The sequence below is a fragment of the Acanthopagrus latus genome, chromosome 2 (genome assembly GCF_904848185.1).
Source record: "Acanthopagrus latus isolate v.2019 chromosome 2, fAcaLat1.1, whole genome shotgun sequence".
NCBI classification, from domain to species: Eukaryota; Metazoa; Chordata; class Actinopteri; order Spariformes; family Sparidae; genus Acanthopagrus; species Acanthopagrus latus.
The window spans coordinates 30114716-30136459 of NC_051040.1; the positions used below are offsets into that span (position 1 = coordinate 30114716).

At 40.2% G+C, this 21744-nt stretch overlaps 1 protein-coding gene and 1 pseudogene across 1 annotated transcript in view; one reads left to right on the plus strand and one right to left on the minus strand.

The window, feature by feature from the left end:
- Nucleotides 1-7198: 7198 nt before the first annotated feature.
- LOC119009364 lies at nucleotides 7199-7931 on the minus strand (annotated as a pseudogene).
- Nucleotides 7932-12249: 4318 nt separating this feature from the next.
- Nucleotides 12250-21744, plus strand: part of LOC119009374 (unconventional myosin-XVIIIa-like) — a 127331-nt gene continuing 117836 nt past the window's right edge. Inside the window, exons 1-2 of the mRNA XM_037080584.1 lie at nucleotides 12250-12497; nucleotides 14913-15996. Coding sequence (XP_036936479.1) covers nucleotides 14977-15996 — 1020 coding nt within the window. The 5' untranslated portion in view covers nucleotides 12250-12497; nucleotides 14913-14976. The remainder of the gene's footprint in view (nucleotides 12498-14912; nucleotides 15997-21744) is intronic.

The following is a 21744-nucleotide window of genomic DNA, read 5'->3' on the forward strand; positions in this document are numbered from 1 at the left end:
ATGATTGTCATGTGAAGCTTATTGAGCACTTTAATTCAAATATATATGACTGCCATATAGTTAACAGACTGCCATATACATGGTGGTATAGCCAAGAGGAAAGGTTTGCTGGTGTAGCTGAAGTTTTGTACTAAAATAAAAAACGAGTCTGAACTAAGCCTCATTATTTGTGTAGAATTTGTTGGTGCTGGTGCAAAATAATTTCTGAGTCTTTCATTGCATTTAAAGAAGGCATAGAACAACCTTCACATGTTTTTCTGTGATGGTTACATTTGCTAAATAATTTGACTCCCAAGTTGTCTGACAAAAATGTTGAGGTCTCTTTTGCAGATTGATTCTTCAGTAATTCCACTGATGTCCGAACAGGATCTGTCAAAGTACATCCCACTTTATGGAGACAGATTGGCAGCTGTTGCCTTCTGTCGCAACACTCATCATTCAGATCCAGAAACATCCAGGAAAGGTCAGCTGCTTGAAAGTATAAGGGTAAAGGTTTGTGTTCCAGATAGCAAGACTGTTAAAAGAGCACAGTCTTCAGAGAAATTAAAAAGGAATAAAAATGCAAAAAGACAGGCAAGGATGCTAGAAATTGGATGGATGAACTTCAGCAAAATAGAAAATAACTTCAAGCATGTACAAGCTGTGCAGTGAGGTGGAACCAGGCATGTCAGTGTTGACAGACAGACTACAGTTAGAGAGGTCCAAGAAATGGCAGAATCACTTTTTTTCCCAAATGGGGCCTTCAAGTCACTGAAGCTACAGGATTATGTTTGTTACATTTGTGACTTTTCACAAAACCAAGACTACACAGTGGAGGACATCAGAACCAGAGGTCATAACTATTGACTTATCTTTACTACATGAATCTGATGTCATACGATTGGATGAAGAAATACCAAATGTGCAGATGGTTCATGACTTTATCAGAGATGAGAAACAAGGGAGAGGATTGCACACTGAAGAAATAAGACCAGACCAAGGAACCCCAGAGATGACAACAGAGTCTAACAGTATAGGACAAGAAGAACAAGGTGAATATGTAACAGATGTTAGTCCTGAGACCCAAACTCGAGAGATGCTGCATAACATTTCCAATGATAGTGAAGTGACAGTTGGAGCATCACCCGAGGATCCTTCTGAACTGGATGATACTCTGCCTTGGGGTCATCATTGTTGTGCAAAGGGCTAACTGCCTTGCTGACCTCTTGGCAGCCTTTATTGACCCAGATATCATGAACAAAGATGTGCACATCAAAAGAAAACATTCCAATGGTAAACTGGAGGAGGGGGAAGGCTCCGGTGTTTCACGTGATTGCCTCTCAGAATTCTGGGAAGAACTCTACAGCAAATATGAGGTACTGAAGTGAAGACACCTTACCTTAGGCACGAATATCCAGGTCCAGGAATGGCAGGCAATCGCAAAGATTCTTGTGATGGGTTGAACCACTGTCAGGTATTTTCCACTGCTTCTCCCCCTTCCACTTTTGGAAGAAGCTTATGGTACAAGTTACAGCAGTGTGACAGCTTCCTGCAGTGTGTCTCAAAAGAAGAGAGGAAAATTCTTGAGCTTGCACTGGAATCGTTTGAGTCTGTTGACAAAGATGACCTGAAGGATGTACTGGATGCACATGACTGCCACTACCTTGCCTCTGAAGACACAATGGCTGGATTAATGTCACAGTTAGGACACAAAACCCTAATCCAGACTCCAATGTTTGTTATTGAATGCTGGAAGCCCATCTTGAAAACTTTGGCAGATACTTTGTACCCACAGAGGCTTGTTGAGATAATGGAGGAACGTGTACCAACACCAAAACATGTTAAGGAACTTATGAATATCCCAGAACAAATGAATGCACTTCAGAACACTGTGGCAATACATCTGAAGTGGTACATCAGACCACACTACTTTGAAGTCATTCCTTTGCTTCTGCACAGGGGCAGATATGCTGTTTGAACACCCCATCAGTGTTCATTTCATAGAGACATCTGCATTCCAGTGTCGACCTCAGGCGCATACATGTGGGTGCTATTTGATGTTACCAATCAACTACCAAAGCTACCCGGATCTTCGTAATGACTTTGATCTTGTGCTAAGAAGCTCCATTTGGGTTATGGACATAATCTAAATTCTTGAAGCAAGCTAAGGCAGATTTAATTGTGCAAACACAATTATTATTATGATTTTGCCTGTTATCCAGTATCAGAAATTGTGTTGCATTGTGTAAATTGTGATCTGCCATTTTGGAGGAAACCACAGAAGAGACAAGTGCTCTTAGAATGTTTGAAATTTTCAATGTGGAAAATGCTGACATATATATTTGGTTGTTAATGTTCAACTACATTACTGTTTAAAGCGCTAAGCACACTTTAATTCCTAGTTCAAAAACTAATTTGGAAGTCTGTTCAGATCAGTTCTGACCTGCTTAATGACAAGTACTGTATGTTCATACTGGTATTACAAAAATTACAGAAATTCTAGAAGCAAACTAAGGAAGGATTATTGTGCATCTGTATCTGTTGTTAACAGTTACCTTCCTCTCACTACCCTGCTGCCTCTGAAGACATAATTGTGAACATTTAATTGTGCACACACAATTGTTATTAAGATTTCATCTGATATCCATTATTCAAAAGTTGTTTTGCATTAAGTGAATTGTGAACTGCCATTTTGGAGAGAACCACACCAAGTTCACTTTCTCAAAACTAATTTCAATATGATATGTTAATTTGTAATTTAAAGTCTATTAAAGTGAGTTATTATTACATGTTTATATGCATGTACAATAATCAAAGCATTAGTGGCCAAAGTGACCATACTAGTTAAAGTTGTATAGGGTTTTAGCCAGCTTGGAGGCATATTTTTATTTTGTGATTTTATTTTGGACTTCTAGATTTTTTTTTAACTTAAATATACAAAAAGTTGTTGAAATTACATTTTTTTTTAAAAATGTTAAAAAAAATATACATTTATGTATGTATTTATTAATTTTGTATTTATCTTACTTTCAAATTGCTTTCAATTGCTCTTGTGTAACACACAGGAAATTAATTGGCAGCTGTTTTGACATTTATTTTCATACCAGTATTGCAATGTTCTTTTACTGGTCCAGAACAAAATCTGTCTTTGTCCAGATATCTGTTGAAATAAAAAAAACACTAAGTAGTATTTTGTTTATACCATTCATTGCACACTAACACTATATTTGCTGGCATACTTTAAACAGAGTTTTGCTCACATCATTGGAGGCAGCTCAATCCCAGCAAACAAACATGAGAGCAATCAAGAGTTGGAAAAATGAAAATCTATTTTATTGTACACACATTCAGTGTCTGTGACAATTACAGTTACATTTAGATTAAGAACCACAGGTAAAGAAATTACCTTTTAAAATATAAACTTAAAGAGTATGTCCCTAACTGTTCTGTAGAAAGAAGCTTTTTCATGATGTGTTAGCCTTGATGTACAATTAAATACACGTGTTCGCCATTTCCTGTGCTGTAAACAGAATAAACACGTGCCAACATATGCCAAGATTGGCATTGTATTATTGATTAATAAGAAACATATGGCCTTTACAAAGCAAAAAGAGCAACAGAATGCAAACCCTTTGAATCAACTAAAGTAAAACAGGTTATAAGCATGAAAGTATATGCTTATTCATGCAATTTTAAGACTTTTAAACAAGGTGAACTATAGACTCGCTGTCTACTGTTGATCCTTTCACAGCTTACCTATCCTGCTTTGTGTCATTGTTATCCAAAGCATTACAAAAACATTAGAATCAAACCACAATGTCCTGGAGGAAATCCTTGCCAGGCAAATTATTATCAAAAGCAGATTATTTTAAGTCTTAACACGTATCTAGAGGGTATTTTTAATAGTTTCAGTTGTCACTTATGCAGTTTGCTAGGCTGCTCAGTTAAAGATGAGGGAGCGAACAGCTTCCCGAATTGTCAAGTAAAACTCTTGAGCTTGCAATATGGTCTCAGGAAAAGTAAGGTCCAACTCTGACATGATCATATTACACAGATGAAATATATCTTCATCACATGGGACAACTGAGAGGAATTTGCATGCCTCAAGATCAGTATGTGGAACAATGAAGTCCTCAGAACCCCAGAGCTGTGGCACAGTGTACATCACGTCAGGAATCCCACTGGGTGGCCGGATGCGGTGGCTGTTCCAACAACCTTGATTTCATCAAGCTCTTCCTAAAAAGAAAATATATACCTATGTGTAGTGCCTGGCTCTAAGACCACCTATAAAAATGCCTGACAACGCCACCTCCAATTAAGGGGCAGGAGGAACCCTTAAACCTTCAATATCTATAATGCAATTGGTGACCCACTCTGACTTCCCCGAACAGAACAGTTTACCAGAGGCGTATCCTGTGCAAAAGTTAAGTTGGCTTTATTACAATATATAGATCAAATTTCACTAAAACATAGGCACGAGGCAATAAACAAAACAACAATCTCACTGGGTGAGTAAAGTCAATCAGTTCTCTTCACAATAAGGGCGGGTCAGCTATACACAGCAACAATAAAATGACTGTGGGAGACAGAAGAGGGAGACAGCAATTCTACCACCACATGCATGCACTACACACTTAACCTCTATTTACATATGATTTATCGCAATGAAATACATGCAGTGTCACAACCAAATATACACACCACTACTGCGTGTCACCCGTGCAGTCCCACCACAGAAGGAGGCTGTGTGTCAGTGCGGACCCGGACCAAGAGTCAAGCTGTAGGTACAAGAGAGAACAGACACATTTAATGACATCACCATCCAAATGACTACTACTACCCAGTACATCAAGTATAGTAGGAAATATACCCTAATTGCCTCAAGCCTACAAATCAATTAAACAGCAAAAAGTAAATCAACAGTAGAAAACAGTGGCTGGCCTGGTCTTTGCAAGGGTACACCAACTCCAGTAATTAAATAATGCAGGAGCAGAAGGAGAAATCCAGTGCATCAACAGTATCTGTATCATAATAATGATAATAATAATAATAATAATTATTATTATTATTATTATTATGATTATTATTATTATTATGATGATTATTATTATTATTATTATCATTATTATTATTATTATTATTATTATTATTATTATTATTATTATTATTATTATTATTATCATTATTATTATTACAATCAATCAATCAATAAACAGTCATTTAAAAGCATTTATTATGGAGCAGCAAAAGTAGGAAACATGGGGTTTTCACCGGCAGGAACTTAACATGAATTCTGAACTTGTAATATATTTAAAGGAGAGCTATATTTACTTGGAGAGCCCTGCCTGCTACATCACTCTCAGGGAGAGGATGCCCCTTGCATTAGCAGTAGCATGTGCTAATGTTTACGGTGGATGTATATATGTATTGCTATGGCTGCAGAGATTTTTTCATTCAACCAAACCAATTTGACCCAGAATGTGACCCAGAAGGAGAGGCTCCTGAAGAAGTACAGACTATGTGGCTGCAGCAGGATGTTTCAGAATGGTTAGTGTGTATTACTACCATGAAGCTAATGGCTAACAGCTAGCAAAAGCTGTGTTTGTCTCCAACACACTCTCCAAACTCTTGGACACTGTTAGTGTTACGCCCCGTCACCGGGTAAAATGATAAAGAAAAAAGGGTGGAATAAAATTACATAATGAAAGGAGCAGAATCTGAACAGCCTGTAGGAGCGCCATGTTACCAGTGGGTGGGCTGCAGAGACCATGCAGGAATCACTTGTTTTCCCCATTCTGGGAGTTGGCAGGCTCAGAGAGGAGCAGCGAAAATGAGTTTTTTTTATGATATGGGACCTTTAAGTTTCTGAGTGTTACACATCATTCTTGTCCATAGAAGTTTATTGCTGTTCTTTAATAAACTTTTATTTTATTTTATAAACTTATTTTACATTCAGTAGAGGCTAAAATATAATGCTGCGTGGATGTTGTTTGAGCCCAATTGAACTAAGAAATATAAAAAACATATTTTTGTATTGTACTTTTTGAGGGTTTTACAGGAATTAAGGCATTCTGATCTCCACTTATCTATTGCAAAGTGACTGATGTATACATGGGAAATTGTGCAGATAGCACAGAAGTGAAATGGTACATAATGGAGATTAGACTGGAGTAGCAGACACATAGTCAGAAACAGCTGTCTCAACATGTCCCTCATCCACATAACACACACAGAATGGGAGTCTCCCAGGGCTAAAATATAGCCTACATTCCTTTCAACATGTAACCCTAACATAAAACTGCTAAAAGAGAATTTATTGCTAAAATGCTCACTACAGTTTCTGGTGCTGCTGTAAACTCAGGGTTAAATTCTTATAAATCAGTACACCTGCCTTGAAAAGCCAAAGGCCCTCATTTATCAAACGAACAAACAGCAGAAAACCGTGCATACGACCATTTTCACGCAAGCTTCGGGCATTTATCAATTTGGACGAGAGCAGAAGCTGCGATCAGATCTCACGTCAGGTCTGAGCTCATGCGCGCAAATCTGAGTCTGTGGATTTGCGATGCAACACAGCAAAATCTTGCTGAGTCTGAAAATAATTATTAAACAAACCTCAGCTGTCATTAAGCACAAGCAGTAACATATTTAGAACAGATCAAAATGGATTCTTAAAACAAATAAAAATAAAGAATTAATAATAAAAAAGCCCACGTTTTTACTGATACCACTTTTTTGTAAAATAAAATATGATAGGCTAAACAGCCTAACAACAACTAAAGTAATACTTAATAACTGTGCTGGCAAATCCTGCTACAGAGCAGGAGCGCAGATTCAATAGTGCGTGCGCACGCACACACACACACACACGGGTCACAGTGGAGCTGCATCGGGTTGCTGCAGGGCAGATGGCTCCGTCTCGGACCAGCAGGGGGAACGCTGCTGTATACCTCAGAGAAAGTGTGCCATATTATTTTGGCCTGTTCAGTTTTGCACAAGAATGCATTAGTGAATGGAGTGCCTGTGATGTGCCGGCACTGCCAGGATGCCGATCTCCACCTCAGAAAAGTGTTTCTTCTCTCCATGTTTGACCTCAGTGGGTGAGGCCTCTGAACCAGGAATATTTAGGGGCGTAACATGTTAATGACGATCGAATTCAGCCGCCATATTTATCTAGACCCGATCATTCGTACGTTGGAATTGGTCAGATAGGAATACTTCATAAATCACACGTGTCCTGTTGTAAGACCAATTCTGCGCTCAGATCTGCACCCGTTTTCATGCAAGATTGATAAATGAGGGCCAATGTCTCAATGTTATGCCATGAAGTGTTAGGGTTAGTTATCAATTCTGTTGGTTGTTCTGGTTTATTCTCAAAAAACATGAAATCAATAAGGAAGCATGCTCCTAACATCACTGCTTTTATCTCCACATCAAGGTCCATTGGAAATGAGATCCCAAAGTCATCTGCATCTGTGAAGGCTTCCTGCATGAACCCACCCCACTGCTTACTGATCTGTCCCACCACAGCTGACTCATCCAAAGACATCACCTCAAAAATAACATCAGACATGATTTTGACTTTGATTTTCATTTGGGGCTTCTTCTTCTCATTCAGGATGATAACTTGGGAAAAATGGGATGCCAGTCCTGCTCCACGAAACCAGTGGGGTTACCAGGAGGGCTCTGCACCTCCAACTCCTGAAGGCAGCAGGGGAAGCAGCACCAGGGTCAAGACTTCTGTCCCACGTTACCATTAAGGTGAATGGTAAAAGGTTGAGCAGGGCCACACTGCAAGGTGAAGATGTTATTTCCTCTGTAGCCATACTATTCTTTACTGTGTAAATATTGTGCATCTCCCAGCCAATAACAGTTTCAGCCACATTGACCCTCTGATGCACCAGGAGCTGGTCAATCTGAGTCAAGTACTGTAATCCAGGTGGGCAGCCTGCAGGTCAGCCATGTGTGGGAGGCAGTGTGTATGGTAGTGGAGGGGCTGCTGCTCCAGAGTTCACTGGAGCTGGATATTCTGCATTATGACCAGGCTGCATCCAAACACACACTGGTACTTGAGGCAGAGGTTGAATATTTTCCTGATATTCCGTGATGCAGGTCTATCTGTTGAAGGCTCCTAACATACATTACATAACATAGTATACTGTATCTTTTCTAGAAATGTTGCTCAGCGAAGCACTAAAGTGTTGAGCTGCTGAATATATCAACCTAATATCCAAAATAAATCTGCAAACCATGGATATGTCAATTCTCATGTTCAATTTCTCTCTATTTCTTTAGGTTAAGCGTTCAATTTTATCTAGTACTTAGCATTGTGCATATGCTCTCGTTAGGTTTAGGAAGAAAAACAACTTGGTTAGGGTTAGGAAAATGTAACGTTTTGCCTTAAAATTCCTGCTTTGGTTGCACAAACCCCTGTGATTTCACACTTACAAATGTTGAACGAGTCGCAACTTGTCACTGCCATGACCTTCACCTCCTGATATGAGAGTCAGGTCATGAACATGTAATGTGAATCAATAGACCACATGGTATGATATCTATGACACGTACAAATGCGAACGTATCAGTGGTTTGCAGAACCAATAACTGTTCTGGTGACTGGTTTGGACACATCAATCAAATGTAAATATGCATTATTACTGAAGGCAGAAGGAATCAGGTTTGTGTCCTCCACCTGCCAGGTTGTTAGGAGAGGTTCTAAAAGCCTGACCTAACATAGCAATCAGTACATATTGCATTCTAACCGACTGAATAGCTTGTACTGAAAGCATGTATAAAACTGTACAATTCTTACACAGCTTGTTCTTTTTCTGTCATGATGTTACCACATTATACGACATGTACGCAAGTATTGGCAGGTTCAAAATGAGTCATTCACATCACTCACTGATGACTAAAAAATATTAAGGATTTGTACATAAAAAGAGAGCTACACATTGTTAGTTGAGAATAGTTACCCACCACACTGATGATGTCTCCTAAGCAGCTTGCCAGACAACAGATGTGTGATGCATGAGATGTGTTGCAGTGATGCTTTAGCGCCTCCTTAGTAACAGGTGGTTGTTTTTAGCAGAGGAAGAGTGGAGTCAGGTTGCCCCTGTGGTCTTGTAGGACGTGAGGATCCTCCCTCACTGCAATGACTTAACACACTTTGTTTGCACACAAGACATCATGCCTTTTATTCATGCCACAGCAGCAAAAGCACAGGTATAAATTACAAGTAAAAACAATTACAATTATCAGTGGTGAGCTGACTCAACACAGAGGTCTATGGTGTAGGAAATATAGACCATGACTAATTAATATCAGTCTAATATTCAGGGTTCAGGTTCATTCAGTTCATGCTGTGTTTTGACTGTTCAGTCACTACTGACTGCCATTCTATAGTGAGTTCTCTGGTCATAGTAATGTTGGTCAATCCACCACCTTGGCATTCACTAAAATATTTAAATAACTATTAGATGGTTGACATATAAGATCCACAGAGACTTAGTCCTAATGACTTTGGTTACCTCCTGACTTTCCGTCTAGCGCCATCATCAGGTAGATAATGAGTACATAAATAACTACAGACCATGTAATGGGATCATACCAGCCACAATACCCATCAACATGTTGAGGTTCTGACCCAAGAGTCACCTCAGTATAATATACTATATGTATTATAACATTCACAATACGTTACCCATAACACATTCACAATACAGCAATTCTGTGATAATTGATACATTGCAAAGCAATCATTTACGATACATCACAGTATCTGTCTAACTGAAGAATACAAATTTCACAGAATTTGAAATGATGTTAGATGTGTTATGACACATGGTTTCATCTCAGATCATGTCAAATTAAGGGAATTATGGATTATCTTTATCACACACACACACACACACACACACACACACACACACACACACACACACACACACACACACACACACACACACGTCCATTTCTGCCATCATACAATGTAAAATACCCATAAACTGGCAAAAAGCCGGAACTGACAGAAAGACAGTTCTGGAGCAGTTCTGGGGTTGAAATGTTTTAAGATTCAGAAACATGTTTCCCTGTACAATACATTTCTTCCTTTGCTGTCCACAGAATGACAATAATGTCAAAATGTTTGTAATAATGCTGGCTGAAGTCCTATTACCAATCCTGACAGACTGGGGCCTACTAGTCACAAAGTCTAGGAGCCAGTCACAGAGGGTGGGATGCAGACTTTAGAGTACTGACAGTCGGAGCTGTAGTTGACAGAGAGCGTCCTGATGTGGAGTCTTTATTTTCCAAGTCGGACAGGGAATAGTGGATAACAGCAGCAGGTATGCTGCTCTGAATGTGGGTCAGCAGCACTCTCTCAGAACATGGTAACTGGAGTGAGTGCTACTGGTCTGTAAACATTCAGACAGGTGGGTGGTCTCCTCTTGGGAAGGTTTGATGATGGTTGTGGTCTTGAAGCAGGCGAGAATGCTGCAGTGGCTGAGAGAGAGGTTGGAGATGGAGGTGAGAACATCAGCCAACACAGGGAGCCCGCCCAGGCTCCTGGTCTGGTCCAGGTGCCTTACGTTACTGTAATCTATTCTTTTCAATCTGTTTAGATTAGGTTTACAGACTGGTAAATTAAATTGTCAAGGAAATCTGTTTAGCTTTATGTCTTATTTTAAAACAAAAAGATATTTTAGGACCAGTGTATCAAAAATCGCATATTGAGAGTAAGTTATACAATATAGTGTCATATCGATATTTCATCCCACCCCTGCTCAAAAATGATTACTACATCATCATATGAGTAGTTGTGAGTAGTAGTAGTAGTAGTAAATCAGTGCTCATGGGTTGGACCATACAATCATGAAACTCAGCTACACGCTGGGATTACACAGATGATTAAGATTTCATAATACAGATATGGCCATTGCATATGATAGGTACCCCCTGTAGGAAAGTACTTCATGTTTTATACTGAACATTACCAGCCAAAAGTTTGGACACACCTTCTCATTTAATGGTTTTTCTTTATTTTCATGAATATTTACATTGTTGATTCTCACTGAAGGCATCAGAACTATGAATGAACAGATATGGAATTATGTAGTAAATAAAAAAAAAGTGAAATAACTTAAAACATGCCACACATATATATATATATATATATATATATATATATATATATATATATATATATATATATATATATATATATATATATATATATATATATATATATATATTCCACAACAGTGTTGGTATTGAGTCCCGCAATTGACCATATAATGTTAGTAAACACAAAATATTCCTTTCATTTAACAAAAGGGTTTCTAAGTCATAAGAATTTACAATATTTTATTTCACAGGTTTTGAATGTATTTATGTTTTGGAGAGCTCTAAGGTGAGATTTAGGAGGAGTGGTGCAGTGTAAAAAGTGGCCATGCTGTAAGAGCACCAACCACAGATGAAGAACATATGAAAATCCACTGTAAACCACTGCTGATAAAAAAACAAGGGAACACTTAATTGTCAGGTAAACTTTAGGGATGTCAGTCCGTCCATTTGCTTGGATGGCATTAACGAGATTGGTGCCCTGTTCTCTTCACAGATAGAGAAGGTTCTCTCTGAGCACATGTCACAGACAGGAAATGCTGTGGCGAACGTTCTACTGCCTGTAACATCATCCAGCATGACAGGTATGGCAGTGGGTCAGTGATGGTCTTGGAGGGTTGCGTGGACCTCCCTGTCGAGCCAGCAGGTAACGGGATGAAATCCTCAGAGTCAGACCTTATGCTGCTGCAGTGGCCCTAGCCCATTAATGGGGTTGATGATCTTGGTTTCCATTGACCTTGGTTATGTCATTTCTCAACTTTAATAATTCTTTCATGATCTAATATGTGATTAAAGTGTTCCCTTAACTTTTTCATTAACTTAGTTTGGAAGCCAATCCTGGTCCAACAGTCACAGGTGTGATTTGGATGCTATGCTGAGAACAGATTTTACATGAAGTAGGAGATATCTTGCTTCCCGCAGCTAAACTTGATCACTAAAAAAAAAATTCGTATTCATATATTCTAGAGTTTTTCATGAGGGAAACGATGTAGGAGCCATTTTTAGGATTGTGGTGTGGTTATTATTGTTGTTCTGCAATGAGCCACACATTAGAGATTTTTCTGTATACAATGTGTGAAGGGAATACTTACGTATTATTTTGCCACACGTGCAGGGATCCCTTATCCTGCACTGCAAGCTTTACAGTCAAATATCAGCAGATGATAATCCACGCCAGATACCCTGAAGACCGTGCAGCAGTCAGACTGTAGCTCCAGTGTCTGTCCAGCAGAGGTCGCTGTTTGACCGTCTTTGGCTGTTTGTCCCGAACCTTCAGAGCTGGGCTGGAAGCTGCAGCTTTGATAACGTTAGCTAAAAGCCAATCTGCGGCTTCTGTTCCCTACGAGCCGTGCTGCGCCCGCTAAACAGCTGTGCACCATTTGCTGTACTGGAGAACAGTGAGTATTTTTTCTTGTAATAAACACGTGTGCTTAGAGTTAGGGGGCACTTTTTGTCTTAAGACAGCAGTGTTGAGGCAAGCAGTCAGTCGGGCCGACTGGATCATTTTTACAGGGTCCCAATGTGTTGTTCTGGATTTGCCTCACCAAAAAGAGGGCAAGGGACCTAGGCTGCGACTTGAGCCAATTAGGCTAGTTAGCTAGCTACAGTGTTCATAGTAAAGTTAAAGAAAACCGCAATGAATGACGGTTTGCGTGTTCCTTTGTGGATTTTTTCCTTTGCCGTCAACAGAAACGCAGATATGTGTCATTAGATAACATTAACACTAACCTTACTACTACCTACAAGACAGTAGCCCAGCTAGCTAATGTAGCCGTAAAGCTACAATTATTTTAGCTATGTCCTGTGTTTTGTCCCGATTTTAACTACACTGAGTGCGGATTCGGGCTAATGCTGCTGTTAATACGTTAGTGAGCCAGGTGTTGGTTCCGTTTTAACCTCAGCAGACAAGCAGACAAACAGAAAAGAGCTCTAAACTGTTGGCAGATCCGTATTATCCAGCCCTTTAGCGCTCTAATGTTCCTGGACCCTGGTTGTTACAGACGGAACGTGACGCTAATGTTGAAAACCGTCCATTCACTGTGGAAAGCTAATGACACAAATGGTAGCTAATGACCGAGAAACGCCTATCGGGGAAGTTTTTGGAGATGTTCCACCGGGCACTACTATATGTATATTTTTTAAATATTAACGAGTTGGAGCCATTAAGCCATACTGAGCGCTTGTATTACGTTATGTTATTATTCTGTATGTTGTGATGCCATTGTGAACTGTGAAACCTTTCTACACTAGTGACAGCCTAGGTGCTTGCCAGTCACAAATACGAGATGCATGAGATTTCTACCTGGGAGTATTCAGAATAGGAGAGATCGAAGGGAGATGGCCGTTTGTTTGGGATTTCAGCCTGCCCTGCCCCGTGGAAAGAGGAGACTGTATGTGACACACAGACGCTAATGAGAAGCAGGCTGATGGATGGATCTGCCTGTCTGCTTGAGGCAGGAAGAGTCCCTGATTTTTGAGGGTTTGGAGACACTCACTTAAAAATGAAACCAGGAATGTGTTTTGATCCTGCCAAGCTTCTCTATTATTGTGTGTGTGTATGCACACACACACACACGCATATATATATATATATATATATATATATATATATATATATATATATATATATATATATATATATATATATATATAAATCTAGTACTTTGTCTGGCCTCCATGATTTTTAATGACAGCACCTTCTAGTCTTCTAGGCATGGAATGAACAAGTTGGATTCCCTTCTTCAAGAATGATCTCTTTTAGAGACTGGATGCTGGATGGAGAGTGATGCTCAACTTGTCTCTTCAGAATTCGCCATAGGTGTTCAATTGGGTTCAGATAAGGAGACATACTTGGCCACAGAATCACTTTCACCCCGTTCTTCTTCAGAAATCCGACAGTGGCCTTAGATGTGTGTTTAGGATCCTTGTCATGTTGGAAAAGTGCACGACGACCAAGGGCACGGAGTGATGGTAGCATCTTTTCTTTCAGTATAGAGCAATACATCTGTGAATTCATGATGCCATCAATGAAATTCAGCTCCCCGACACAAGCAGCACTCATGCAACCCCACATAAACACACTGCCACCACTGTGTTTCACAGTAGGCACCATGCATTTTTCTTTGTATTCCTCACTGTTGCAACACCATACAGTTTTGAAGCCATCAGTTCCAAAAACATTTATCTTGGTCTCATCACTCCAAAGTATAGAGTCCCAGTAGTCTTCATCTTTGTCAGCATGGGCACTGGTAAACTCTAGATGGGCTTTTTGTGCCTGGGCTTTAGGAGAGGCTTCTGTCGGGGACGGCACCCATGCATGCCATCCCTCTGCAGTGTACGCTGTATTGTGTCACGGGAAATAGTCACCCCAGTTTGGCTTCCTACTTCCTGGAATAACTGCAGTGAACTTGCAAGCCGATTTTCTTCGACCCCTCTCCTGACCTGCTCCTGTCGAGGTGTTCACTTCCGTGGACGACCTGGACGTCTCTGTGAGATGGTTGCAGTTCCATCTTTTTTAAGTTTTTGTACCACTTTTGCTACAGTATTCTGACTGATGAGTAAAGCTTTGCTGATCTTCTCGTTGCTTTCACCATTGCAGTGTAAAGAAAGTATTTTCTTTCTCAGGTCTTGAGACATTTCTCTTCCATGTGACTGCCATGATATACATGCTCTTTACTAGTGTATGTAAACCTTTGATCATTTGATATGTCAGTGCTGTCCTGCTTTGAAAGAAAATCAAAGGCACATTTTAGCTAAATATTTAGCGTTTTATGAGTTTTTAAACCATTTGCTCTCCCTGTCTCTTTCCTCAGGGACCTCCAGCTCTGTAAGGAGAATAGAGCCCCATTGGACGGAAACACTGTTTGGTTTTTCAAAATGTTTAACCTGATGAAAAAGGATAAGGAGAGGGAAGGCAGTAGGAAGGAGAAAAAGGATAAGAAAGAGAGGATGTCTGCAGCAGAGTTGCGCAGCCTGGAGGAGATGAGCATGCGGCGTGGTTTTTTCAATCTCAAGAGGGAGGCCAAGCGTGAGTCCAAGAACAAACTAGAGATCTCTAACCCCATTCCCATCAAAGTGGCCAGCAGCAACGAGCTCACCCTCACTGATATTGAATCGGATGGCTTGAGCAACCGAAGCAGTATGGTTCTCGATGGCCAGCTGAGTGCTGCCAGCTCCACTGATGACCTGAAGGGTGAGGGTGGTGGAGGACAGGATGGTCACCGTGGCTCAGTACGTGATCGTGTGGCACACTTTGGGTCACTTGCCAAGCAAAACTCATCGCAGGTGGGTCAGATGATGAAAAGATTCTCCTTTTCTCAGAGGAGCAAAGAGGAGAGCCCTTCGGAGGGCTCCACCCCCTCAGGCCAAAACTCTGCTGCCCCGTCCCCGCAGGTGGAGAGCAAAGTGTTCAGCATGCTCCGCAAGCACAGCCTCATGCAGCCGCCTGGAGCACTGGCAACCAAAAAAGTCTGCATCCCTGAAGTGGTTGACAAGACCTTTCCGGCACAGCTGCAGCTACCAGCTGTCGTTGCGCCAAGTGCACCAGAAACACGTGAGCTGGAGCTTCAGCGCCGCAACACTGGCGACTTTGGATTTTCTTTGCGTCGCACTACAATGTTGGACCGCAGCCCTGATGGAGGCGTGTACAGGCGTGTGGTCCACTTTGCAGAGCCTGGTGCCGGCACCAAGGACCTGGCGCTGGGGCTGGTGCCGGGGGACAGGCTGGTGGAGATAAATGGACGGAATGTGGAGAACAAGAGCCGTGATGAGATAGTGGAGATGATCCGTCAGTCGGGAGACACAGTGAGGCTAAAGGTGCAACCCATCCTGGAGCTGAGCGAGCTGAGCCGCTGCTGGCTGAGAAATACCGAGGGTCAACGCGGGGAGGCCAGACATGTGAGTATCCTGTCCATTGACTGTGTACAGACCGGTAACAGTGACAGTTCCACTCTCTTCGCCGTCCTATATATGTAGTCGTTGACTGTTTTTCAGTCTAAAATGTTTAAGTGTTGTCACACAATTTGTGTCCAGTGTTATCTTTGTTATAACAGGCACATCAACTACAGCAGAACCATAACAGTGTTCCACACATTCAGGGGTACAATATTTGGGTTCTGCGTCATGGACATTTTTAAGTGTCTGATCATGATGTGGGAGGTGATGCTTGCTGGACGTATCTTGCTATGTATCCTGCTAATAAATGTGTGGCTGTTTATGGTTTGAGAGGAAGGCTTTAAGACTTTACGAACTGAAAGAATTACATGTTTTTTTACGAGTTTCTACTCACACCTTGGCTTTTCAAAGCAGTTATTTTAATTGCGCTGTCCTTGCCGAGATAACATTTTTGAACATTAGTATGACTTCTGTGATAATTGAGCTAACACACTTAGTGCTAGTTACATAAAATCGCAACCTTTTTTAAAAATGTGATTATTTGATACTTAAATCAATTTAGGAATTATTTAAAATCACCTTCAGCTTTTTCCACTCTGGGTTTCTAAGTATTTGATTATCACTGTAGACCTAAAGTAATTAGGAGTTATTTTTTAGCAACAGTCATTGATTTGCAATAGTCTCTGGCATGATGACCACATTCCATAAGATGTTATTTCCTAGATTTATATCAATTAACATAAATGCAGGAAGTAGCACTTACCTGTGGTGATTTTGTGAAAGAACCTCTGACTTCATTATAACCCAACCCTAACATGACCAAGTTGCTGTAGTTCCTTGAACATCATACTACATTTTGCTTCATGACTGTCATTTCAAGTTATGAAAGAGCAGCGACAATCTAACCTTCTCTGGAGCAAGCCATCAGGGCTGAGTGGGCTGCGTACAGTACTCTGTCATTAGACCATGTTTACGTCCCATTTGGAACATCGTATTGGACTGTCTGCTTATTATTTTAACACTAAACTGACTTATTATTTTTGGTTTGTTTTATTTTTTTGTTGGGTTCAGGCAACACCAGTAGTTAGTTACATTGAGGAAAACATAGTCTGGGTTAGAATAGACTCTTTCACAACATTTAACATTTGTTTGTAAGGAGCAGCCATAATTATTATCTGAGAACAATCCAAACACACCTATATCAGATTGTTCACTGATTGCCACTCCCCCTCACAGTCCATTAAAAGGTCATTGTGTCCTATGTAAAGTGTCACACATCTGACCACACCTACATCATTCTTGTCACAGTTATTTACCATCAGATGTCAAAGACTGTCACTGATAAGGGTGTTGCCACATAACATGTTTGGAAGGTTTAGTCTGTACCGCAGCGGTAGAGAGAGCAAGGCCTTAATATCACATTTTGTTCATGTTATACCACGCTGCTGCTCCTTTTTCCCAGAAATGGTGTTTTCATTCACTGACTTTATCCTGTTGCATCCATCATGATGTTTTTGATCACTGTTGAGATACAGTCCACAAAAATCAACATTACCTGCGCAGATGTTACGCAAACATTGTATATCTTTGGCTCAGTGGGCATAATCCTCTACTTTTATTCTGAAAATCTGCAAATAGTGTTGAGTTTCACTGACAGTAGTTTAACAGCAATTTAGTAAAAACTCTAAAATGTAAGTTAATGACATTTATATTGAAAAATGGCTTGACATTATTTATTTCAATCTGACAGACAGATTGGCTGCAGATAGACTATGTGTTTTGAATTGCAGGTAAAGTAAAGCTTTCTCTGAGTCTGAATAGTGAAACATGCAGAGCAGTGATGAAATAATGTGATAATTCATGTGAGGACTTACTGCTTTTGTCTGCTTATATCATTGTTCACTGTCTATCTTTGGGCCTTGTTTGATTAAACATGTAAAGAGTAACCTCATTTAGATATTTTTCATTTTTAAGGTATTAAAACAGTCTGAAAATGACTTATTTGTAGTCAGAATGTGCAGATACCCTGCATTAACAGTAGCTGAGTGTCTTCTAGTAGGCCCAGCTTGGCAGCATTAGAGGGCTTTGTTTGTTTGCCTCTGTTGGCTTTGGTTCAAGGGTCCTTGTGACACAGTAAGACTGAAAGAGACTCTGCTCTCCCCCTCCTACCACAATTTAATTCATCTGCTCTGGGAGGCAGGGAGTGACTCTATGTAGTCCATGTTGTCCTTTTCCTTATGAGAAACAAGCTGACAGACTGTGACAGACTGTAAAGACCCTTTCTCCACAGTGACTGTTTGTTGGAAAAATCCCTTTCTGCCTCTATGACTGGATAAGAGACTTACATAGTGTCATGGGAGAAGTTGCTATGATGATTTCCATAGAGCAAACAGGAAGTGGACACCGGAGAGAGCTTTGTTTTAGTATATAGAAACACACACACACGCATGCACACACACACACACACACACACACACACACACACACACACACACACACACACACACACACACACACACACTTGATGAGAGCTAATCTTTGCATCTTATTTGTGTGTGTATTAAACAGCAGGCCTGTCTGTGTCTCTTTGTCTGCTCTAATGGATATCACAAGTTTGACCACTGGTGTAAAATAAAGGCAAGCAGAGAGAAGGCCCATCATCAGTGTGAAACAAAGTTACACACTTTGTTTTACATCATTTTGACATTTGTTTGGTAGTTTAACAGTGTGGTGGACCAGTAAACACAGGGTGAAAGACTGATGACATGCCACGTTTCCTAGCTGGTGTTGAACTGGGAACAACTGTCATAGAAAATGCATCCAAAAGCACTCAATCACCCGAAGAGGACCCATATTGAGTTTGTTAGACTAACACTGCAATCAGTTGTCATTTTTCATTTGTAATTGAGATTTGCATTGAAAATTCAGATGACATTGCACTGTTAACATTGCTTGAGGTAGGAATGTAATTAATTCTCATCGTAGATAATATGATGCAGACAATCCTAGTGCACATCAGCTGTTGTCATTTCTCAACAACACACATGCAAGAAAAGAGACTGGTCATGATCTCTCCCAAGCAAACTAGTCACTGGTACAGGCTGTGATCACTCAGGCTGTCGGCATACGATCAGTAAAAGAATGCATTGCTCTGGCTTGAGCAGTGTTTTCTAATGTAGAGACTGCTCATCTCAAAACCTTGTAGTAGCGCTTGCTCGGTTGTCGCTCGCTTATTTTACACTTTATTTAAAAACCTCTTTGTTGCTTTTGTGGCTTTCCAGGTTAGCTGTAGATCAAAGACACATAACAGCCTCCTGAGTTTGAATTTTGACTTGTTCCTTTGTTGTACGTCGCCTTTTGTCCTCAAACTTCCTCTCACATCTAGATGTCAAAAAAATCACATTGATTGTAGAGGTACTCATGATGATAACATATATTCAAAGGAGGCAGTGTGTACACAGGTCATGTAACTTGAAAAATGTTTATACTTCCCATGTTAAAAAGACAGGTGCTGTGTGAATGAGCGCGCTGGAAGCTGGCATCCTCCTTGTGTGACATGGCTTTCTTTAAGAGAGAGACATTTTCCCCAAACTATCTGACATTTTGAGCAGGACTCTAGACTAAATGGGCCTGGATGGAGAGGGGAGGCTGGAGCGTGAGAGATATTGAAGGTTAAAGTAGAAGCCATAAGAAGCTCTTCACTTGTCTTAACAGGCTGACTGGAAACAACAGGAAGCAGGCCTCTCCCTTTAGGTCTCACTCTGGTATTTGTGGAATTTGCTTTGGAACAAATAGACCACTTCCTGACCCTTTCCCCCAGGGATTTTCTTAAGGAGGAAGAGGAATGAGTTTTGAGTCTGAGGGCAGATGGAGGAGGGAGTGAACCTAATGTCTTTGAGTAAATTTGCTGAACAGAATTGTCTTGATAAAAGTAATTTTGCTGTGATGCACAGTTTCAACATTATTCATCAATTATTTGTATATAAAAACAAGTTTCATATTTGGGTCAATCAAATTATATTGGATCTGCCTTGCATTTGATATTTGTTTTTGATTTTTCAGAGACATCAGAGTACCTTTACAACTGTGGTCATATGGTTGACACCACATGTCAGATGTAGCATAATATTAGTGCAGTTATTAGTGCTGTTTGTGTTTGTTCAGAGTGTTGTGCAAAAGATAATGGTGCAGTTACAGGTGATACATTTCTGTGCATGAACATTTCCACAACTGAATTTGGCTTTAGGCTGAACGGTCTGTTGTTGTCTCCTCACTGTTCCAAATGCAAACATAAAGTTCAAACTGTGATTCATCTGTAAACAAGCTTTCTTCCAGTCTTCCATGATGAATAGGGGTGCAGTGACATTTTATGGAGCCAAATCAGGACCAAAAGGTTTGTTAATTTAAAAAAAAAAAAAACCAAAACAAAAAAAAAAAAACGTGTGTGAAAAAAATGTGAGATCCACTTTTCCTGACCGCAAGGTAATTGAGAAAGGCCTTCTTTGTTATGCTGTCAGTCGTGATTCCGTGCCCCTCTCCATTAATGCCATGCCTTCCATGCTACATCAGGGCCAAAAGATAATAAGTAAAAGTGAAAAAATGACCTGAAAGTAAAAAAAAAAACAATGAACTTCAAACCTAACTATAAAGACCTGAATTATGGAAATATTAAACATAAATAAATAAATTAAAAAATAAATTAAATTAATTTCTTTCAGCCCAGTCCTCGCTTAATACCGATGTTTTAAAAAACAATTTGGGCAATAGCCTATGGGGATGTTTTTTAGTTGATGTTCAAGTAGATTGTTGTTGTTATTCCCCTCTGTGCCAAAAAAAAAGGATATGAAGATATATATGAAGGATATGAATCAGGTCTGCAGCAAAATACTACCACTACATTAATGAATGTGTCCTGCCTATCCTTTTTGTTTAGCATGTTTGCTTTGTAAATGAGCAGTGCTGGATTCAATGCAGATGAATTGCAGTGGAGCTCAACAGGCGTTGAAAGTCTCTGTTTAGTTCCTTAGCCTCTCCTGTAACCCTCAGTGTGTGAGGGTTCAGAGAGCAGTCAGGTCAGGTCAGACAAGGCAGGAGACAGGAATGCTGTAGAACAAGTTGTAAGCTATGTGATGAATGATGCAAGTTACACGCACTGAGGAAACAGTGTACCAAGTTGGGATAGCAATTAATGTGAGACAGAACAGTGACAGAACCGATGTCTAAAATGATCTTGCATCAAGACAGCTCTATCTTTTCTTTGTTTCCTCTCTTTGATACACACACCAAGACAGAAATAGAAAATTGAAAGAACTAAACCTCCCGAGACTTAATGTAAGTGACAAAATCATGTTTCATTGAAATGTGTTGCATGTTAGTGGTGCAGTTTCATGTGTGTGAAAAAACAATAGCTTTATTAGAGTGGGATTGAGTCCACAAAAGGTTACACAATGTTATGTAAAACTGTGATTATACAGTCTGTATTATCAAATGTTATCTTTGTGAAGCTGCACCAAGGCTATATTCAGCCTACAGGCTTATCTGATTTATTTCTGAAATGAGTGGGATTGTCCACACAATACTTGCAGAGTTGGTCAGTGTCCACAGTGAAACATTCTGATGGACAATGAGGTAGTATGTCCCTTCAGAATTGACATAACACCACTGTTTGCATGGCTGTTTCCCAATGTCACTTTGACCCAGAGATCTCACCCAGCCAAGAAAGTGTTCTCCCATGATGACTTGCATACATCT